We start from the raw sequence: 24,379 nt of genomic DNA, 5'->3' as shown, positions 1-24,379 counted from the left end.
GTGGGTTGGATCTCAGCTCAGTCCGGTGGTATTTAAAGGTGCTCAAATACCCTAGCCTCGTGTAGGTAGATTTACTGGCACATAAGGGAACTCCTTCGAGACAAAATTCCGGGAACTCTACGTCTCCGAAAACCGTAAACAATAGTTAGAAGTCAAGTCAATATTATTATTATTATTATTATTATTATTATTATTATTATTATTATTATTATTATTATTATTATTATTATTATTATTATTATTATTATTATACAAAGAACTGAGACTTGAATCTAATGTAGTTCGTTTACGTTTTCATTGATAATCAACATAACAGTCTACTATGGATGGACTATTCAGTTGATATCAATATAATATGAGAGAATTGCTTTCGTCTCTGAAGTCACGTTTTCAGTCTCAAGTGTTCTACTGTCATCAAAGATTCAACTTGGTAAATTGTACTAAAACTTGAAGGCATTATGTACCTATGCTAAAGGCATCAACAAGTGTTGCAGAACTGAAACAAGGGCTGTCAAGTAGATTTAATTCTGGATTTTATCACATGCAATTAATTAAGGGAACTTTTAGAAGAAGGAATGTTTATATGATCTCTTTCAGGAATTCATTTGTCTCATTTTAAGCAATCTGTCTCTGGTATCTGAAGTAGTTGACTCACTTCATTTGGTTTCATGGATTGGGTGATTCTAAAGATTGAATAGAACAGTGTTCAGAAGAGCTTAACTTAATTTTTCGAACATTTCCAACAAGTATGTGTAATCCATAACTTTCGAACGAGATTTCAAATCTACAAGCGTTCACTAATGTCTGTAAAAAAATTTAAAAATGGTAACAGATTAGATTTAAGATAATTGGAAGTTTCAAAAGATCTTTAAGAAATGTGTATTTCATTTAGGAACGTGTATAGAATTATATAGTTCAGTCTGTGTCTTCCAGACACAATTGCTCCAATTGAAAGAATATCCTCATTTATGAATAATATAGGTGCTGGTGAAGGGTTTCGATTAAAACTGAAAGTTTAAAACTATTAAAGAATACTAAATACGATTTCACTTCTACATGTAGTAAATGTTTACAATAAACAGCAATTTTGGATTATAGCAGGTTGATGAAACCTATAAATTGAAATAAACGTGTCAAAATGGTAAGATAAAGTTAAAGTCCTATGTCTTATGATTTTCAATTAATAAATCACTTAATGGTTTATATCACTCTAGGTTATTCTAATTTCTAGTACTAAATATGAAATGTGATCATGTTTATAGTCGATATAAACCTCAACGTTGATTGCTTGGTCGTTGTTTGAAAATAGAGGACTACTTTGTTCGTTTCAAAATATGGTCACCCTACATATCACGGGTTAAGAAACAATACCACGCATCTGAAAATGCACTTCCTATCCATTATTTTCCTTAAGATTTGTCACAACTCCCAACCGCATATGGATATGCAGTCCATCAGAACAATTTTCGTTGTGTTCATGTTCCTTTGTCTGTTATAATTATAATAACCTTACCGTTCCGTACTGTAGGAATGTATGTTTGCATGATGTATCTACGCACTCCTACAGTATAATATATAAGGTTCATTTTCCTTGTGTGGTAAGGGGCATGCTGAATTTGCTAGTAGTAGGATGCATGGTGTATGTGGGTGAACACATAGGCCTATTGCAATTTTCCTCTCAAAGGTGATGGTATCTTTTAAGACAATAATCTGTAGGCCTAATACAATTAGGCGTACCTTATACAGTACATAGATGGTTTGAGAGATATGATCTCTAAATTTAACTTATTTCAACTTTATAGAACGCCTGTGGGTTTTATGAGAAGTCAGATTGGATATCTGAAAACACTACTAGCTTCAATATTTGTGTTGATTTGTTTAATTGTGCCTGTGATGGATAACACTCCAATTCCTGTTGATTACCTTATCTACGCAGTCTTGAATTCTCCGTAACAGGAATACTGTAGGCATAAATAATTCTCTTATAATCTAAAACTTTGCTATGGCTGACTTTATACGTCGTTTCTCCCCCGTATCCTGCCAACGAACTTCATTTCTTTCCGTATTTTATAGTTGTGAGGAAAGCAACGGTAAACTACCTCACTGATTTCCCTAGTGTGCTTCTTCAGCGACACCTAGGCAATCTATGACAGCTGTTGGTAGAGCTGTGGAGGATCGAACCAGCCTTCGGGATGAATACCCAACATAGAACATACATGTTATAGTTTCCCACCACTTGTCCTTTGTCGATTGTCTTCCGTAACATACTGCCGCTTATATTGTAATGTCATCCTTCGCTGTTGTGGCCATGTCTCAGCTGATTGTTATGTAGGTTTCATTTAGGTGTAAAACTTGTCTTGTACACTTCTTTAGTATTTATTGGTACATCTTTGTGCTGTAGTACGCCTGTGATCCCATTCATGGTGATTACGATAGCTAGTCTTGAATTCTCCGTTAATTTACTTCCTAAGTATTTGACGACTTTGATATCATTGTGATTTTGCAGCTCGTTTTCCTTCTCCCTTCCATCTCGTCAACACCCGTGCCTTACTTTTCCTCACACTACCCATTCCCTATTACTCAGTCTAAATATCATAATTTTCTTGGACTTCTGTTTCATCCTTTCACCAAATCACGATGTCTTCGGCAAATAGCATTCATAGTGTTCATTCTTATACAGCACATGCTACTTTGAACGTCCCCATGATATTACCCTTCACAATCACAAATAGTAAAGATGACAGCACTCTTCCCCATCTCCCAACATTTTAAATTTCAAACCAACCTGTTTTGTTTTGTCCACTTCAGTTTTGAGACAACTTCAACTTCAATGTTTAAACATATATTTTACGGAATTAAACAAACCTTCACTACTTAATATCAGTAAATTAATTATCTCGTCAGTGCGCGTACAAACACCATCCTTGTGGATGTACTCAGCAACCTATTCTCGGGACAAGGACATCTGTATCTGCTGCGAATATTGCCACTAGGAATGCTGTTTTTGTACCACGTGGTCGTACTGTGCATGTAATTTGAACTGTGTCTGTTGAATGAGAATGTTGATGCTTGAGATATGTGTGTGTGTAAGTCGTTCATTATTTCTAGGATTTTAACAATGTACCCTTCGGTGCTGATGTGGAGAATGTCCATGCTTGTGTTGATATCTGAGTATTCGTGTCCTATCTCTCTTATATACAGATTTTCAATCCTAGTGCTCTATTATGCTCTGAGAACCTCACCTCATACAAAAAATAAAGAACACAACACAGCCAAAAATCGGAACAAAAGAGGTGCATGTCACACCACTATAGCTCAATACACGCGCCTAAAACTCGTTTAGAAATTCAGAAAATCGGTGTACAAGATGGCATTCAGAGCGAAGAACAGATTACTTAACTGAATTCAACCCAGAAAGGTCAACCAGCATGTTATCTTACCTGGTGGTCACGAACTTCGTCCATGTCCCACATTGAACACACCCGTAGAAACATAGAAACAACGTGCACAGAACACGTAAGATAACTGAAATATTACAGAGAATCTACATTTTTCAACCATTTACTAGACACAGGACACAAATGCTTAGACTTAAAAATAAGCCTCCAAATTCTTCACATCAACTTTTCATTTACTACTGTAGAACCTCCAAGTACCAACGTTTCAAATAACAGATATAATTAATTCAAATTACATGCATCGTACACCCGCACCGTACAAGATTTCTTGCAACAATTTTGGTAACTGACACAAAAGATGAAGTAATCCTTTCCTAGGTTGCTGAAGACTGCCTCCAGGCAGACTATTGAAGCTATATAACAAGATGACTTATTCACCGTTAAAAAGTAGTATAAAAATCATTTAATGCTGTAAATTGTTACCAAGAGTACGAAATGGGCATGGACTTTGAAGAATAAAATAGGTTGCTTCCACCGTCTTTATCGTTCCCTCTTCAATAGATTATTGTATTGGACTCTCCCAAACATGTACTTTAGGAAATTATTACAAGGTTATCTTAACCAAGAAATGTATTTACCATTATCTTCGCATATCCCCAATGCATCTCCGTACGCTGTGCCATTGTTTGAATGGCATCCATCATTGATATTCAGCTTCTAAAAATGAAGTGTTCTTCTAGTATTTCATTTTTCATTATTCTTCGGTCTAGTATTCCTCCCATCAGTTTGGAAGTATGCCGCAAAACGGCGACTGTTTTGGAGTTAACTTACTGCTTATTATTCTCATATCTTTTCTTGAAAGTAGGTATGATCACTTCGTTTAACTTCTACGATGTGTTTTTCTTCCTATACACCTCTGAACAGCCCGTACGTCAGCTATGATATCTAAGGCCAACTGAATGTATAATTTTTACTCCGATTTCATCAATTTTCATAACTTTTCCTCTTTAATCATTTCCACTTCTACCGACATCCTAATAATGTCTGTTTCAATCATTTTGTTTGATTTTTGCATGCTCCCACACTTAAAAAGTCATTTAAGTATTCTTCCCATTTGCTTCTTATATCTACTGGCATATCCATATCGTTGGTTTAGAGTTAAAACTCACTAAGTGATGTTTTCATGGTCCTGAGATAAATGGACATTTTCCTGGTCATAAACGAACCAGAAATGCAGTTGGTGATTTCTTCTAAAATAAGAAATGGGATGGAGTCTTCCTTTGTACTTGATGACCTCTTCATGAGGGAGGAAAATAATATTTTGATCTGAACCCACATATAACTCTTCAGCCAAAAGAGCAGTTAGTGCCTTTGCCTCTAAAGCAACGCTATTTGTCCTCCGCAAATCTAATATTTATACTTTCACTCCTTTCTGTTTTCTCAATATTCCATATAATAGTTTCTTACTATCAGGAGTGTGCGCGAAAGACGCCTGGAACCGGGAGAACCGATGTTGTTGAGACCAACAATTGGACTCGGTTCGTATGAGAGAAACCGGTTCCGCAAACACCTCAGACATTCGTTGTGGGAGCCGGGCAATATGGAGCAAGAATACTTCTAGAGCTGGCTTAATTATAAGGTACAATTTATTGTCGAGATCAACTCTTTGCTCGAAAAATCCCAAAAACAGTTCGAAAAAGAAAGTAAAACGAGGAGGAAATTGGAGAAAATAAAGAAACTGAAATTCGGGTATCATAGTTTTGTTTCAGAACGTAGTTCTACATCAAGTTTTATGAACTAACGGATTAATAATACAGTAGTTAAGGATCTTTCAAAGCTAGGTAATAAAGTTGGATGGGAGGCACGAAAATAACAGGGAAAATACACTAGGTATCTTCGATCTATTCATGAGAGTGATTACCGTAAGCTTCCACAACATATCTTGCCTGTTATTGTTTTTAATGTGTCCAGAAGGCATTTCCATAATTTTTAATTGTTCACCATTTAATAATGTCCATGTTTATTTGCGTAGTTTCTGGGAAGTAAACTAAGACAGGGAAAATCTTGTACGTACACTCAATTCCCTGTGTGCGTAGTTCATGATAAACATGAATTTGCTACTAAGTTGATACCAAAATGAATATTGAATTTTCACGACCGCATTGTAATCGAAACAGACTTTCAACGTATTAGGTCGTGTTACGTACATGTAGTACGTGTTGAAGAGATGTTAAGTACAGAACAAAAATGGCCAGCCGGACACCAGTGTGCTAGCAGCAGTGCCAGACCTGTAGCTCAGATCCTTTCAAACAGAACAAAGATGGCCTAGGCCACCATAGCTCAATTGGTAGAGCAACCGACGCGAAATCGGGAGGTTGTGGGTTCGGATCCCACTGGTGTCCGGCTGGCCATTTTTGTTCTGTACTTAACATCTCTTCAACACGTACTACATGTACGTAACACGACCTAATACGTTGAAAGTCTGTTTTGATACCAAAATACTTCCCAGGATATTTACGTTTCTTAAATACATCATCGGCTTGTGTTAAAATTACAGCACCCCGACATACCGTGAATATCACTTCCACATTCTTCTGATTCTTCTTCTTTTTCTTCTTCTATGTACAATGCTCACTTTCCTAGACGTTGGCTATCACTGCAGCTAATGCTTCTCGATTTTCTGACAGGTGGTACAGCTGTTCCTTGTTCTTGTCCATCTTTGAAGTTGTTGGGACAGGTCATTCGTCTCCTCCCACTACTCCGAAGATTTTCCCGTCAGTGTAAGTTGTAAGAACTTGTATTTCTCACCATGCGGCACATGGCCCAAGAAGGCAATTTCCCTGCAATTAATGACTGCCGCTAGTTCTCGTTTACTGTTCGCTCTTCTCAATACTCCTTCCTTGGAGCAATTGTGAACCCAGAACATTTTCGTCATTCTACCATGCAGCCACATTTGGAGCCGTAGTCTGCATTAAAGTCCTAGATTCAACCCCATAAAGCCTAAGTTAGTAATTGAAAGCGTCACTGCAGAACAGTGAATTCATTTTCTTGAAAGTGACTATGTCCATTTCAACACGCGTCTTAATTTCCAGATCAGAGTCAAACTTACCCGTAATTCAGCAGCCAAGTTTTTAAATTTGCTTACTTGTTGGATCGGTTGTTCGTTGTGTTTTAAGGAACCATTTACATATTCTTTGTCTTGCTGAAAATCAATAATTTTCTTTTGTTGATGTTTGTATTAAGTTCTCTATCTTCGCCAAGAAATAGCTGTAAGCTTTCAATGTCTTTAGCAAGAATCAGAGTTCTACCTTCATATCTTATAGCGCTTATTGGTTCCCCATTAACCTTTATTCTCATTTCCACATCAGCTAGTTTTCTCTTAAATATTGCATCTGAGGGGGAAATAGTAAGTAAAGGGGAACAACATACAAACTTGCCTCGCCCCTCGATGGATTTCGACAGGATCTATCAGAGAACGTCATCTGTCGTCACCATAGCCTTCTCTTTCCAATAGAGGTCTTTAATAATTTGTATGTTCTTCCGTCAATTTCCGTGCGATTCAATAGCTGGATGCAATAATCTGATGAGCTCATCATGTCTGACATGGTTAAATGTCCTTCCATAATATATTAAACAAGTATATACATTTTTTGTTTGTTTCCAGCATTCTTCTAAAAGGATTGTCAAACCAAAGGGGGCCTCTTCAGTACTAAATCCATTTCTGAATGAAGCCAGAGAGTCTTCTAGAATCAGTTCAAATTTCTTGCTTATTCTGGCATGGGTGACCCTCAGGAATGATTTTAGTAAATGGTTCGTTAAGCTGACAAGACAATACTCGCAGCATCGTTTCTAGGGTAACATTTTATGCAGGGGACTGAAGGTAGATGTCAGTTAGTCCTCTGGAATTTTTCCAGAGTCATATCTATCTTTGAAATGCTTCTTTATTAAAAAAATGTAAGAGTTCAGCTGGAATTTCAAATAGAGCCAGAGCTTTCCTGTCTTTCAGTGGTAATTTGCGTAATTTACTCTAGATTTCAAAATCCTACGTCCTACAGGATAATCAGACCTTGAAGTAATAAGTTGTTAATTATCATTAAAGAACTCTTGAGCATCCTTCTCTCAAACTATGATCTTATTTTGCTGATGTTATTATCGGCTTACCCGAGTTATCCTTACAACTGTTGGTCTTTTCGTTTGAAATACTCCATTTACTTCTTTCACGTTTCATGCATGTTGAAGGCGTCAAGCTTTTGAACAAAATTCTCTATTTCTTGGCATTTTCCTTTCATCCAGTTTTCCTTTGCCTTCCTCATCCCTCTTTTTAATTTAGTACTGGATTTAACGATACAAGGTTTTGCCGTTCTTCATTTTCCTACGCTCTTCCATCATATCTAGGATGTGGTCAGTCATCCACTTCCCTTGATGTAGGTGTAGCTTCCCCACACTCCTTGATTACATTTCCATTTCGCTTCCTTCCAACTCCTAGGCCTTTCCTATCCCATCGTCGCCATAAGACGTGTCGGTGCGACGTAAAGCAATTAGCAAAACAAATAATAATAATTCCCAGTTCCAGGTGGCTACAGTGAATTTGTAATGTTTACTCCAAAAAGTGGCGGGGGGGGGGCGACTTTCCCTTCACGCCCCGCCCCCTAATCACCGCTACTGTTTGTTAACACGCCAAAGATGCAGAAAAGGAAATTTTATCACTTGTTAATTTATACATGTGTAGACATTCCACTCGACAAAAGAGTTGCTTGTATGAAACAAAAACGATACTGTTCGGTGATATACTTGTGTAGAAGGCATACGTCTGTTTGGAGCTTCGGTTGCATTCCGACCTGGTTGTCCAGATTAAAATAATGTCTATGTATTCGTCGCTGCTGAACACACTAGCCATTGGCGATAAGCAGACAGTAAATATAGTGCGGCTGTACCATACACCAGCCTAGAACTATGCGGTCGAAAACGATGTTTACTAATGCAAGGGGTGCATTCGACCGCCAGCCCTGAGTAACATGCTGCGAGTGTGACTCTGTTTCTTATCTCTTCATATTCTGACGTAACCTGCCCGCTGGCAGTAGTTCCCCTGTTAAAATCAGTTGGTAGACACCCCACACGTCACTTATGCATGCGGGACATTTATAAGTAGAAAGTACGGCGTCCGTGAGCCACCTGGTATATTACATTATAAACATTTTTGTTATCTTTCCCGGTATGATCCAATGTTTGTTTAATAATTTGACAATTGTGAGGCATTATTTCTTTCTTTCTTTCTTCCTTTCTTTCTTTCTTTCTCTTTTCTACTTTAACGTTAGATTCATTATCAGATATTTTACTGTAATATACTGTATTACGTAAGAATGTTTAAAGGAATTGTACTGTATGTATAGTAATTTTGTTGTATTAATAATTTTCTGGATTTCTTCCAGGGCCCGAGAGTTCACTTCCAACTGGACTCCTCAGAAAGTGATAAGTCACCAGTATCAGACATTGCCTCTTCTCAGAAGGCTCTTCCTTTGGACTTTAGTAGTAAAACCCCTTTGAAATCATGCAGTGTTTCAGAAATGAAATCAGCTTTTCCTGATAGTAGTAGAATTCATATGGTTGAAAACTGTGAAGGATTAAATATACCTAGTATGAAACCACTATCTCGTCCAACTTCTGTACCATCTTTTGGACTAAAGCGTTCTAAGAGTTTAGGCGCTGCAGACATGGTGGCAGCAAAAGGTGGCAGTGGTTTTGGCGTTGCCAAAGAAGCTCCTGATTTGGGGAGTTTTCCCCTTGAAGTTCAAACGAGTATCCAGAGAGCTGTTGAAGGTGAGTAAGAGTTAAATGTCACATTTTAGGCATTTATTCATTAGTTCATTCAAGCGTGGAATTGATATAAATGTTCAGATTTTTAATTATAAAAATTACGCAATATGAATATGGTGGTAACTCGAAGAAACCATACTTGAACAGAGACGAAAAACAAAGCAGCTACTTTTTTCATTATATGGAAGCACTAATTCGCGTACAGTGCCAGTACTCTATTTACACGCAAGTAAGAACAAAGGATAGGCAAGAAGTACCATGGACTTGTGAATTATATTTATTGAACTATGAAATGGCGTATGGCTTTTAGTGCCGGGAGTGTCGGAGGACATGTTCGGCTCGCCAGATGCAGGTCTTTTTATTTGACCCCCGTAGGCGACCTGCGCGTCGTGATGAGGATGAAATGATGATGAAGACGACACATACACCCAGCCCCCGTGCCAGTGAAATTAACCAATTAAGGTTAAAATTCCCGACCCTACCGGGAATCGAACCCGGGACCCCTGTGACCAAAGGCCAGCACGCTAACCATTTAGCCATGGAACCGGACTTATTGAACTATAATTGATCACAACGAATAATATTACTCAAACGTTATAAAGTGGAATGTACATAATCTGATGAAATACAGCAAAATAACAGGCTGTGGCGCTGACTGTAATATAATATTCATTACTGTAATATTTATATTAATTCAATTTACGACCTGGACGTGGCTAAGCAGTCTCTTAATACTTTACATAGAATGCAAGAAAGATGTGGTTCTTTTGGCACCTGAAATGCAATGCCAAGTTGCTAATTCGTGTATCACACTCATGATTCTATCACTTTTTCATGGGGCCTTCCATAGATTCAGAATGGATTTATAATGGTTTCTGTTTTAAAATAGATTGTACGGTGTATGATATAGGTACATGGTGGGTTTACATCTGAAATGAACATAGTCTTGACAAATTACGTATATGTGAAGCATATTATATTACATTGCAGATACACTTTGATGTGATGTTGTTTGAAACTAGAAATAGCACACAGCATGGTTCTCCTCAGGTTGATCAATCTGACATGGTGCTCTGCGTCAACAGATCCTCACTAGTAATGAGCGATACCATGATGTGTGAGTCACAGCGTGATCTGATACCGTGATTTTCTGATATCTGTGATTATTTTTACCGTGACGTGATTACAATCACTGGACCACCTGTGCTGCCTGTTATTTGTAGCTTGTTATCACGTGAGGGCCTTCTCATTGTGACTATCTATGTGTGTAAATATGTATTACAAAATCAGCCGTCAAAAGTTTAATATATAAACAGCCTGCATTTTGGTTGCAGTACAAAACACAACCGATGCCTTTTTATTTCTTGACGCACAAACATAATTTTTGCATCCAAGTTTGCTCCTTTTGGACATGCTGAAATCCAACCAAAAAATTTTAAGACCAACAATGGTAACGGTCGTGTTCTGCACCGTAACCAATTGTTTGGTATATGCTAAAAAATGAAATTGAACACATTTGTCTGGCACAAGTGAAAGATATAATGATGGATAACCATTCTCGTCCATCTAAAGAGATACCACGGCACCTTTCCCTACGTACAAAAACATTTATCACATCAGCAAGCATCGAAGCATCAACAGATCCAAAAGCAAACTGTTAGTTGTTAAAAGAAACTGAATTAATCTAAAACAGAGCAGCACATGTTGTAATATCGCGGCTAATCACATTCACAGTGTATGCAGTAACATTCACTAGTTCGGTATATAGTGTTGTGAAGGCGCGCGATGATCACATTGGAGTGAAACCTTAAAATCACAGTGACAGCGAAGGAAGTAACAGCCGTTACTCGTGATTTCTAGATATCAGTGAAAAAATCACAGTTCGTGAAATATCACCCATCACTAATCGTAACCACACTCTCTTACACTATAATCTCCAGCACCGTTAAAAGGAAAATTTACACAGAATCATTTATTTATTTATTTATTTATTTATTTATTTATCTGCATACCCTCCAGGGTTGGTTTTTCCCTCGGACTCAGTAAGGAAGAGGGAAGGAAGTGGCCGTGGCCTTGAGATAGGTACCTTCCCGGCATGTGCCTGGAGGAGAAGTGAGAAACCACGGAAAACCACTTCCAGGATGGCTGAGGCGGGAATCGAACCTACCTCTACTCACAAAGGGGCATTCCATACTCGTCACCACCGATTTCGCTCAAATTTATAGAACATGCAGGGCTTGGCTAGAAATGAAAGTACCCAAATTGGAACTCCAGATGGCCAAGCGTATAGAAAATAAAAATAAAAATGTTGACGCGGTTCTCGCACCGTATAAGCCACTTACGTTAGTGCGCACGCCGAGCAGTAGCTGGCCTAGTGGTCAGAGCTTGGACTTGTAATTCTATGGTCGTGGGTTCGACTCCCCGTGTCGAGAATATTTTTCTCAAGTTTTATATTATTCATTTATTTTAATTTATTTTACGTATTTATTTATTTATATGCAAAAGGCATCTAGGACGTCATTTTTTAAATGAGCGCACAGTTGTAGGAAATTTGGAGTTGCGAACTTTCCCGACGTGTTCAAGCAGAAATTTTTCTTTCTTTCTCCATTATTGGCTATCTCTCCTCCTTGGCGAACGTGCCATAAACGTGAATAGTCCTTTCGCTGTAGGATTCGTTTTCACCTTACAAGTGAAGTCTCTCCTGGCGGCTGTACACACACAATAGATTCTTGGCACAGGAAGAAAAAAGTCTGACAATGATATCCCAATATTTTACCTTCTATGCCGTTTGCGTATAAATAAAATGAATTATGCACCTGTTTGCTTAATTTGAAAATGAATATTATAAAAGTTGACAGAAAAAACAGTCTCCACACGCGGAGTCGAACCCACGACCATCACATTACAACTACGCCAACAACTGCTCGGCGTGCGAGCTAACGTAAGTGGCGTATACGGTGCGAGATCCGCGTCAACATTTTTATTTTTATTTTTATTTTTATTTTTATTTTCTATACGATTGGCCATCTGGAGTTCTCACTTCGGGTACTTTCAATTCTAGCCAAGCCCTGCATGTTCTATAAATTTGAGCGAAATCGCTGGTGATGAGTAGGGAATGCCCCCTTGTCAGTTGACCTCCCGAGGCTGAGTGGACCCCGTTCCGGCCCACTTTTCAAATGTCGTGGCAGAGCCGGGAATCGAACGCGGACCTCCGGGGATGGCAGGTAATCACACTAACCACGACACCACAGAGGCGGATGATATTTATTTATTTATTTATTTATTTATTTATTTATTTATTTATTTATTTATTTATTTATTGATTTATTTATTTATTTATTTATTTATTTATTCATTCGTGGTTTAACGTCACATTGAAGGTTTTCGGCGACGCAAGGATGGTAAAAGTGTGGGAATGGGAAGGTAGTGGCCTTGGCCGTAATTATGGTAAAGCCCCAGCATTTGTCTGGTGTGAATATGGAAAAAATGGAAAACCATCTTCAGGGCTGCCGACGGTGGAATTCGAACCCACCATCTCCTGAAACACACTCACAGCTACGCGATAATAACCGCAGGGCCATCTCGCTCGGTAATATTTAGGGCCCGGATTTTTTAAAATGCATATGCGCGTATGCAAGTGCATATTTTGAACGTTATCGCATATTTTGACCGTTAGTGCATATATAGATATATTTTTATCTTATGTGTGATCGATTATCAAGATTTCTGAACGAAATGAAAAATCTAATGAACTCTATACATGTTGTACATCCCTTGGCAACACGAGAAGTTTGTCCCAGATGAAGGAAAGTGCTTTCAGTGTCGCAGACGAATAATGACCCTTTTCACAACAGTTATTCCCTTATTTCTGGCATTCAATCCATAAGCAACTACATAAGTGGAATCAGGCAGTCTTTGCCAGAAGAATGTTCTAAGCAGTCAGTGCTGGAGTACAAGTATTGCCCAGTTACGTCCGCTGACGTAGAACGATCAGTTTCAGGGTATAAATTAATTCTGTCCGACAACAGAAAGTCATTGACCCCAGAAAACATTGAAAAACTGTTAGTAACCTACTGCCATGCGTCATTTTACAAGGAATAAAACATGTTTATCAATTTAACACAGAGTTAAAATTAAATAATGCGTTTGGTAAGTGTATTTTGTTTTATTTTTGGTGGATATTTTCGTGCGTATTTTCAACATTTTTAGTGCATATATGCATGCATATTTTTGGAGTTTTTGTGCATATGAATCCGGGCCCCGGTAATAATATACGAAACGTGGTGTACGTCACTCACATGGTGACCTATACGTTGCCACTGAAATATGCTTGATTCTTGGAAAGGGACAGCCTAATGTGAATCAGGTTCTGAAGCTGAAGCACCCTCTAAGGTGCTAATAGAAGAAGGTGCATCTCAAGCAGGGTTGGAAGGTTGATCACTGCCAAGATCAGGGATAATTACGGACACCAGAAGAGGAAGCTCTGATCATCTCAGTTGTTCAATGAGGCGTTTCAGCACGTAGCCACCACCATCATACACGACTAGGGCCCGGATGTTTATGACCTAAAAATGTTATAAATGTGTAAGCATTTATGACCTAAAAAAGTATTAAAATATGAAAATAAATATGACTTCAAAATGTCTTGGTAACATTTTCAAATTCTTCGAAACCTTGACACTGTTTAAATTAATATTATATTGAAAATATAATTTTAAAATCTAACACATTCAATAATAATAAGAAGTAATAATATTAATTTTTATTATTATACGGTTTTTTGAATTTATTTAATTACTCTCGACTCCGCGCAGAATGAAGTAAATGTCACATTTTGACGGGCGATCAGAAAGAATTAACCTACTAAACCCATGGCACTACAGCCCTGAAGGGCCTTAGCCTACCAAGCAACCTCTGCTCAGCCCGAAGGCCTGCAGATTACGAGGTGTCGTGTGGTCAGCACGACGAATCCTCTCGGCCGTTATTCTTGGCTTCCTAGACCGGGGCTGCCATCTCACCGTCAGATAGCTCCTTAATTGTAATCACCTCGAGCCAGCCCTCAGATCCAGGTAAAAATCTCTGACCTGGCCGGGAATCGTTGTTTGTGATGATGCTTGTTGTTTAAAGGAGCCTAACATCGAAGGTCATCGGCCCGGTTGGAAATCGAACCCGGGGCCTCCGGATAAGAGACAGGCACGCTACCCCTACAACGCGGGACTGGCTAAAATGGAATAAAACTGATAAAAATATAATAAAAATACGAAAATTCACAGGGATATATGACCATAATAGGAAGAATTACCAGAAAATGACAAAAAAAACGTTAAAAAGCCAAAATATGACTTAATATGACCCGTGAAAATTGCATAATTTTAGTTACCGTAGATAAAATCTTGCCTAAGTATCATTTCCATGGAAAGAATGTATAAAGAAAGATATGACATGTCATAAACTTCCGGGCCCTAAACATGAATATGTAATATGGTCGCTCTACGATTCCTCCATATGTACTGACCCTCGTGTTTTCGATGTGCATGTTGACGCAACTCTATCTTTCTATTTCTTTCACTCTCCCATATTACGAGCAGGTAGATTCGATTACAGGTGAGAACAGGACTTCTGGCCTGATTCTGACTGTTTGAGTGCTTCAAGACATCGCACTTGGTAGGAATTTTACGTCCACATACAAATCTATTTAATTTATTTAATTTAATTTCCGGGTTGAACCGTGTTGTAGTTGTCTGTACATCAAGTACAGTTTGCCGACGTTTCGAATACATTGCAGTATTCTTTGTCAAGGCGACTGAAATAGCCCTACTCGATCCGAGGTAATGAGTCTCCCAGGCAGAAATTTACACTACTGTACACTCCCCAGGTAGAGGGATGTATTCTCAGTGGCATTATCCCTTTAACCAACAATCTTTATATACTGCTGACTGAATACTCCTACCTTTTGAAGATCCTCGCGTACACACTCCCCATGTTCATTAACGATTTCTGGAATGTCCTTCTTGGAAATTGTTTCTGCCTTAAAGTACCTATACATACCCTTCCATATTTTACTAAAATTTGTATGACTGTCAATTATGCTTGCCATCATGTTATCCTTAGGTGACGTCTTTGCTAGATTCAATTTCCTAGTAAGTTCCTTCAATTTCTCCTTACTTCCACAGCCATTTCTTTTTCTTTCTAACCTGAACCTCCTTCCTTGTCTCTCTACTTCTCTGTTTATAGTGGGTCCTTACCATTCTTTACCACACTTAAAGGTACAAATATATTTTCACATTCCTCAATAATTTCTTTAAGCCCTTCCCAAAGTCTGTTTGCATTCTTATTTACCGTTTTCCATCCATCATAGTTACTTTTTTAACTCCCTCATGCCTGTTTTATCAGCCATATGGTACTGCCTAATAGTCCTACTTTAAAAACCTTCCTGTCTATCACATTTATTTTTAACTACGACAAAAACTGCTTCGTGATCGCCAATGACATCCATTACTTCGGGTTCTCTATAGAGCTCCTCTGCTTTTACCAGCACCACGTCCAGAATATTCTTCCCTCTACTGTGCTCCATCCATTTCCGAATCGGCTGTTCTTCCAACATTAACTTATTTGACATTTGTTGGTCATACTTCCTGTTGTTCTCAATACCTTCCCAATTTACATTTGGTAAATTGAGATCTCCCGCTACAATCACATTCCTTTCCCTATCGTTTCCCACATAGCTGATTATCTAATCAAATAATTCTGAATCAGCGTCAGCGCTACACTACAAAGACATCAAGATGCCTATTATCTTTAGAAATGAGATTTACTTGAATTTCATGTCTCTCATCTTTAACATTTTCGTAGCTTACATATTCGTCTTTCACCAGAATGAATACTCCTCTCCTACCATTCCTACCCTATCTCTGCGATACACACTCCAGTTCCATGAGAAAATCCCTGCATCCATTATAACATTCCTTAGCCATGATTCAACTCCTATTACAATATCTGGTAAGTATTACATCTATTAAATTACTCAGTTCTATTCCTTTCTTTACAATACTTCTACAGTTTAACACTAACATTTTTGTGTCATCCCCACTTGACTTCCAGATCCCTGTACCCTTATCACTGCTCACTAGACCACCCCATTTCCCTGAATGTACCTCCCTATTGTCCTTTGAAACAATTTGCCTAACTCATATGTACCACTGCAGCTTAAGTGAAGACCATCTGAATGCAAATCCCTGTCTCCTACCCAGTCATTAGGATCTAGAAATCTTACTCCCAGTTTCTCACATACCCAATCCATAGTCTCAATTAAATCCCCAACCACCTTCCAGTCAGTATCCCTCCTACACCACAGTACTCCACTGATAACAATCTCTGCTTCCTTAAACTGCACCTCTGCTGCATTTACCAGATCCCACACATCCCAGCTATGTTGGTACTTATACCTGCTTACCGTACGTTGTTTGTACCAACGTGAAACACTACCGCCTTCTCCTTACCTCCTCCGTTTCTTCTACTTTCTTCAGCATCTGCCTCAACCTAATTCCTGGATAACACTCTACCCTGGTTCCCTTTCCTCCACGCACTTTCCCCACATGTCCAACAATGGAATGCCCCATGACCAGAGCCTCAACTCTACACACCTCATTTGATCCCCTCCCCTTCTGGTCGGCCCTATCTTTCCTGACAGCTGTAGAAGCTATTTCCTCCTCCCTTTTCTCCCTCCCATGACGCCGTTCCACCTGTCTTTTCCTATCCCCTACTCCGCATTTCCTTTTTCTACCTCTTCCCTTCCTCTTACTTCCACACTTCTCAGCAATAGTTCCCTGTTCCTCATCTTCAATCTGTTGTTCTACCTGCAGTGACTCCTACCGATTTCTCACATGCACCTATCCTGAATTCTGATCCTGAATAGAGCCCTTAGCCTGCAATCTCCTTCCCCTTAAAACATTAGACCACCTGTCTTCTACAATTCCCCCTTTCCTTCCCATCCCTCTTTTACACCTACTGTGTCGTCCGACTCGTTGGCTGAATGGTCAGCGTACTGGCCTTCGGTTCAGAGGGTCCCGGGTTTGATTCCCGGTCGGATCGGGGATTTTAACCTTCATTGGTTAATTCCAATGGCCCGAGGGCTGGGGTTTGTGCTGTCCCCAACATCCCTGCAACTCACACACCACACATAACACTATCCTCCACCACATTAACACGCAGTTACCTACACATGGCAGATGCCGCCTACCCTCATCGGAGGGTCTGCCTTACAAGGGCTGCACTCGGCTAGAAATAGCCACACGAAATTAATATTAAACCTACTGCATCCTGTACATTGTTTGAGGGAGGCCTGCCTCCTTCCTGTCTTCTGAGAGGATCCTAATTATCTCTCTCTAACTCTCCAACTCCTCCCTCATACTCCTTAACGCCTGGCCAAACCCACAGTTCCTACACTTGCACTCCTTAGCCATTCTTTACGGAAAAATGAAAATAAAAATAAAAATAAAATAACTTACTCTGAGCATAAAAGTGAAAGGATAGAAATATTGTGTAGGATAGCACACAAGGATCAAACGACAATAAGGTAATTAATATACTGCTACGTTACAATACCACATGTTTATCCTACTATATTTTTATCCTAAAACTCCCTAACAGGATAAAATCTCTCGTTAATTACTGAATACCGAAAGGAATACGCAAGAATTAAACAGTTCTTAATTGAAATTAGGCCTATCCTAATTACTACAACAGAATTTTAGTAAGAGGGTTTTTTCAGATACTTCTACACAAATATTTTACAATAATAGAATAAGCACGCTAATTTCTAATACGATACTACAATACACTACAATAATTGTAAACTACGTTCAAACCTATCCTAATTACAATATGTTATTACTAAGCAAAACACCTATATGAAAATTGCATGTTTAAAATTCGCAAGAACTACTGAAAGATTATCAAGAAAGTTAAATGCGTAGACATACTTTTATTACCGATATTTTATCATACTATGCTTTAATAGATACACACACAAAGATACACACGAATATAGTATGCAAGATACTAGCTATTATGCCGTATCTACACTACAATTCTCCATTTTACAGTTGGTGGATTACTAATATTTTCCCTGCTACGCGGGACTGAGAATAAAAGTGCCCTTATTAGCTGAAAAATAAGAGGTTGTCTAGAATAATTTCTCAAAAAACCTGTCAAAACTACGCCAGGGACTTGAATTGCAATATTATTGGGATATAGGGATTTGATGAATTTATTAACTTTTACTCGATGAATAAATGAAGGTACAAAGTATGCCGGGGATTTAGAAATACAAATTATAGGAATACAGTAATCAGCTGATTCTTGTATGTATTTACTTAACTACATTATATACTCTTGTATCTCGTCGGAATGCAGCAAACAATCGTCAACAATCCAAAAACTGTTGATTAATTCTTCAACGAAATACCGTATAATCTCTTTAACTTCCTTTTTAAAATCGAAATTTGCAGGCGTATCGTGTTATTTAATTGAATAAATTATTACTTTATTATTATTAGCTTGAACTGATATCTGTACAAAATACCGGGTCTATTACCTGCTCGAATCTGAAAGCTACGGAAGTTACAACTAATTTTGATAATCTGCCTTTGTAAGTGTCATACGAACGGACCTTCAGATATTTAAGTAGTTAATATTATTACCTAAATTATTTTCTAAACCTAAATTCGAAACAAAGTACACCTAGCTAGCCTTCTTAACCTAAAAATCGCAATCTACTGAACACCAACTGAACTACTTGATATAAACTTCAAATACAAATCACTACTCCCAATTTCTACCAACAAGCACTAAACACCCATATATAAATAGCACTAAATGGATTACACACACACAAAATTAAACAATGTAATTAGTTTTTAACTACTTCATCACTACAATAATGCAAGATCATTCTCAACAGCCGACTATTCACAAGCGCATCCAACAATGGACCAACCAGATTCTCCATAGATTAGAAGTATGTCTGTGTATTCGTCGTTGTTGAACACACGAGCAGTTGTCGATCTTGATAGCATCTGCAGTGCTGTTGTACTAAACACCATCGTACTACTGAGCGTTAGAAAAAGATGCTTACTAACGCCAAGAGAGTGCATTAGACTGTTAGCACTGCGAACACGCACGAGCGGCCATCCGGTTGTTACCTCTTCGTATTCTGACGTAACCTACTTGCACGCAGTTGTGCCCTTGTCAAAATTGGTTATTATACAGCCCATTCATCATTAACGCAAACGGGAAGTGCGCCGCTGGCGGGTCACCTAATATATATATATTACTATGTCTAATCCTGTGCTATCCACTATGGAAAATTTTGTCAATTAGATTGTGACAGTTCTGGACAATTTCAACGTTGCGAATGCAATCCACTTTGCAGAAATCGGAATTTTAACATTCTTGGCGGTAAAGGAGGTCGTGGTAAATATTCTGCATGAAAATTTTCGTCGATTCTCTGGAGTTCGTAACGTAATTGAGCCTATAAAAATAGTGAAGTGTCGAAGAAAATGAGAATATAAAAAAAGAAACCTTTGGGTCATGATGGAAAATGAAATTGAGCGTTGTATTACAGGTACTGAAGTACAGTATACTGATGACCCAGAACTTATTGACAAAATAATTAACTGTAAATACCTCATGCTCCAATTGACCACTATTACGTCCAGCGGATCTCGAATATCTGTCTTGCTCGTCACCAGTGGACGTGATAGGTGAACGACATTGCCACTGGTTTCTAACAAAGACAACCTTGGTTTGAATGCTGGCCACTGCATTTTGTATTTTTGAAATGAAATTCCACGTTCCTGTTTCGAATGTATGATTACGAATCTACTGTCGTCTAAAAATACAAACTACTTTATTTCATCTTTCCTTGTCTTGCTCATCATTGGTTGGGATGACAAGACAGCCATATGTTGGCACTGGCATCAAAAGGTAGAGCTACAGGTATATCTAGACAAAAGGATGTCAAATTATACCGACTGGAAATCTCACCCATCAACTCCTGAATTGCACGTTCTCAGGAATGTGCCCACTTGAATCGACAATTCTTTCGAGGCAGTAGTCATAAAGACTGAGTCGTTGACAATAATTTTGAGATGAATTGTCCCGAAAAATTTCCTACTCCTTCAACAACAGAAGAAAGCACGACACGATCGCATTAACGTTGTTTCGACACTGCTTGACTCTGTTACGCAACCTAATAATGCAGATTTGAGCTTGACATATTAAAGATCTCGCATTTTTCATTGTTGACGTTGAGGTCATATTGACGCAAAAGTTACAGGCACTTGATAAGATTTTTTTGTACATTTGTTTAGGGTGGATTCACAAATGATTGTATATTAAAAATAGGCTTTAACACCCTTCAATCTGAACAAAATTTGGTCGATAATTGTATGAAATTCGTAGTGAAAAATCATTTGACACAAGGACAAACGCCTCATAGTACAGGTGTCACGATGAATCGAGCAACACATAAATACTTGGCTTTCTTGATTGATTAGTTCATGTAAATAGATCTTGCATAGGTCCAAAATGCGAAAGATATTAGCATTACGAACTTGATCAAGAAAGTAATTAATTCTTGGCCATGAGCATCCTAAATTATATTTTTGGCTTCTACCTTTTGGTCAACCACATAGTTGTACATATTTTTTTTTAGAAATGGGTATTAATGGAGATCCCCTTTATGCGAATTCAGTTTGACTCTAACCAAATCATCTATTTATTTATCGACATTTACATACAATTCTGGTTTAGCGTTCCTCCTACATTTCAGGGGACATGTGAAGTTAGAGACGCATCCCACTTGTGGTTCAAAAATGTCGCCAAGGAGGCAGGTTTGAGGCATTGATTTATGCAACTATTCCATTGGTGAAATATTGAAAGTCCTGGGATTTCAAATGATGTTTAAGGGAACCGGGTAGTGTAAACGTTAGTTCCCAGTACATCTTGAATATCTCTAAAACTACTTGAGCTATATTTATGAGATTTTGAATAATTGTTACAATAACTTAAGGGTATAAATTAGTTCAATTTCGTGATGATTGAAAAACTATGAGATGTGGCGTAGGGTTAAATTTAAAAAAGGGCTGTTTTGCGTTTGTACTATTTTCTTGTGATCTAGAAGACTCAGAACCTTGAGTATTGAGTATGTACTTGCAAGTGTGTGATTAATATCCTGTAGCAGATTTATATTGATTGGACTGATTGTTGATTTTTAAACAAAAATCTCATCGAGCAAACTTTTTGAACATTTTCTAATGGTATTTTTTGGTTATACTTCATAACTGATCTCAATAATTACTAATGGTTTCAAAGCGATTCTGTTACAGGCTATGTACTAGTACTTGCACAGTATGTGGTAGAAATTTCAGGATTGTACAGTTTTTAGTTTCCGAGATAAAGGAACATAACCGATCAACAATTGTGTTTTGAGAAAAATGAGGTTGAAGTTTGAATACGAGCACAATCACAATGTAAACATCAGGTTAACATAAACATTAGAAAGGCGGTAAAACGACTGACAGTCGTTAATGCGTGCTCAGGCTAGCCAATGTGATGAACAGAAGAATCTCCCAAGATAACAAACTTTCCCGATTTCAGTTACACGATGTAGAACACGAAATATTCCCGGAAAACAAAAAGAGGGCGTGTCGTTACATGTAATTGACGTATGCATGGTTACATTAAAATATCAATAATGATCTCAAATATGGTTTCTATACCCATGTGTTATATATTGTTGTAACTGGGAAAGAATGGAGGTTGTTTGAACCTAAAAACAAAAAATGCTATTTTTGGTCATTCCACACTAGCCGGTTCCCTTAAATGATAGATTCAGACTCGAACAATTGTCGAACTGAGAATTTTTTGTACAATGAATAAGAGACTATTGGATTTAATTTTACAGTACTCAAGTGGAATGATTACATAAAGGTCCAGGTACATCACGAGTGTAAGATCGAAAATAAAAGTACCTTTTCTTCGTGCCACTGAGAAATTCCAGCTTTTAAAATTTACTTTCTAACACTAATATGAAAGTCGTTCGCGGTCTTATGGGCACGATAATTAACAAACACTGATACCAAACATTTGGCGGTATGCTTAATGTAGTCGTTGATAATAAACGATCGCATTGGTTTTGCGGCCGTTTAAATAATTCTACTGTTAGATGTCAGAAATTTTGTCCCACATTTTACGCTTTGATGAATCTATCGACACGAGACTGACGGATTTCAGCATCTTCAATTTATTACTACCGGTCTGTTCCAGGTTCAAATCCTCCACCTCGTGCCCACAAAGAAAGTGTTCTATCTTGAGCCACTCAGATGGCATTCAATTGCCTCCTCCGACTCGACAGTTTTTGGAATTTGACTGTTTTGGAAAGATGAATGGTATACTCATTTTTAGATGTGACCATTTTTTTCGTCGTGAGAACAATATACCGTAATTTATCTTTAGGATTTCTATGCTCGTTTGACACACGTACGTGCACAATGTGAACATTATCTTCAATGCCCAAGGATTTGAAGTCAGTTCGTAGTTGATGTGCTTCCTGCAAGTAACAGCAGCTTCCATCTTGGTAACGTTTCCGTTATTTGCTATTGGACCTTGATTAAGAACTGCGAAGATTACGTGACAAATGATGTATGGTGGTAGACATAGAGTCGGACGCTGGTTTTGACATTTCTTCCTAAAACGTGACAACGTAGGTAGGAAAAAAAAGTTGCCATATAGTAAACTTGTCTAACAGTTGGGACTGCGTAGGGAATGTCATGGTTATCTTCTGTTTCCTTGGTGCTGCTAATGCAATCTTAGGAATTTCAGAACCTCAAGGTATCCTTAGTTATCATTAATTACATTCAAGTATAATGTGCGATACAAGTGGAGTATAAAAATTAGAGACTTTAATATTCACTTATGAAGTTGACAGCTGATATATAGTCAGTTCTTTTTTATAAATATTTACATTCTTCGACTGAATATGAAAAACAAAGAATACATTTGTTGTATATCTGAAGTAAGGCACCGTTGTAGTGCAATTAAATTTTGAATTTATTATTTAATTACCATTCGTTTTGAGTCACACAGTGCTTGGGCTGAGGATGTAGACACTGAAAAGACAGCCACTTACGAACCAACCATTAATTATTATAAGGAGAAGTATGGTCTTCAAGACATAGGGCTCGTGATTGGTGCGCGGGGAACGGTGTCGAAATTGTTACACCAATTTTGAATAAACCGACGTTTGGACAAAGAACTGCTCAACTCAGTTGCTCTCACTTCCTTAAGAGGATCTATTTTTATTCTGAAGATCCACCTTTCAGCCTTTAATAATTATGATTAATATTAGGATGTTATTACTTTTTAAAATAGATAATTGTTTATATATTATATTTTGTCATGCGACAGGCTCAAATGAGGAATCTTTAAATAAACATTCTGCTAGTATACTTTGAGGATTGCGTATATTATTGAATAACATGAATTGCGTTTATGAAGTTGGAATTCAATTGGACAAATTGGAGCAAATACTCGCTCATAGGAAGAGGACATAGGGATTGCAATAATTTTCTAAAGGAGATATTTGATAATTTCCAACTTCTTTGATCTGATAGATTAATGGGAGTTCCAGAAAACTGTATTGGTCTGGAATATTCCATAAAGAAATTTGGCAGATTATTTAAATGATGGTACTAGCCAAATGCAAACATTCTGACATAAAGTGTAATAGCTGGTTAATTTCTCACTTAAAAGGTCAATTTTTTAACGTTGCTGAGAAAATCACCTCTGTCAGAAATCTACTGTACATATCACGTTCAAGTAGTTTATATTTTCATCAACAATAAGTCTCAATGAATGAAATGTCGCTCAGATATATTTCTATTGTGAAGACTGAGGACGTAATTACGTTCATTGCATGTGTGAAGTTGGAATTAAGTAGTACAAATTGAGGCAAATACTCGTTTATAGGAAGAGGACTTAACGATTGGAATAATTTACCACGGGAGATATTTGATGTCCGCCTATGTGGTGCAGTGGTTAGTGTGATTAGCTGCCATTTCCGGAGGCTCGGGTTCGATTCCCGGCTCTGCCACGAAATTTGAAAA

The 24,379-nt window shown here is 37.9% G+C and overlaps 1 protein-coding gene and 1 non-coding gene across 3 annotated transcripts in view; both read left to right on the top strand.

The window, feature by feature from the left end:
* Window positions 1-24,379, top strand: part of LOC136864666 (CBP80/20-dependent translation initiation factor) — a 522,912-nt gene that overhangs the window by 440,739 nt on the left and 57,794 nt on the right. For both annotated transcript variants that reach the window (XM_067141963.2, XM_067141964.2), the window contains one exon: window positions 8,828-9,215. In XM_067141963.2, the coding sequence (XP_066998064.2) occupies window positions 8,828-9,215 (388 nt within the window). The remainder of the gene's footprint in view (window positions 1-8,827; window positions 9,216-24,379) is intronic.
* TRNAS-CGA (transfer RNA serine (anticodon CGA)) lies at window positions 5,728-5,804 on the top strand. Its single transcript has one exon. It is a non-coding gene; the product is annotated as a tRNA-Ser (tRNA).

The sequence above is a fragment of the Anabrus simplex genome, chromosome 2, assembly GCF_040414725.1.
Source record: "Anabrus simplex isolate iqAnaSimp1 chromosome 2, ASM4041472v1, whole genome shotgun sequence".
Classification (NCBI taxonomy): Eukaryota; Metazoa; Arthropoda; class Insecta; order Orthoptera; family Tettigoniidae; genus Anabrus; species Anabrus simplex.
Note: the sequence above shows the minus strand (reverse complement) of the source record. Positions and strands in the feature narration are given on the sequence as shown.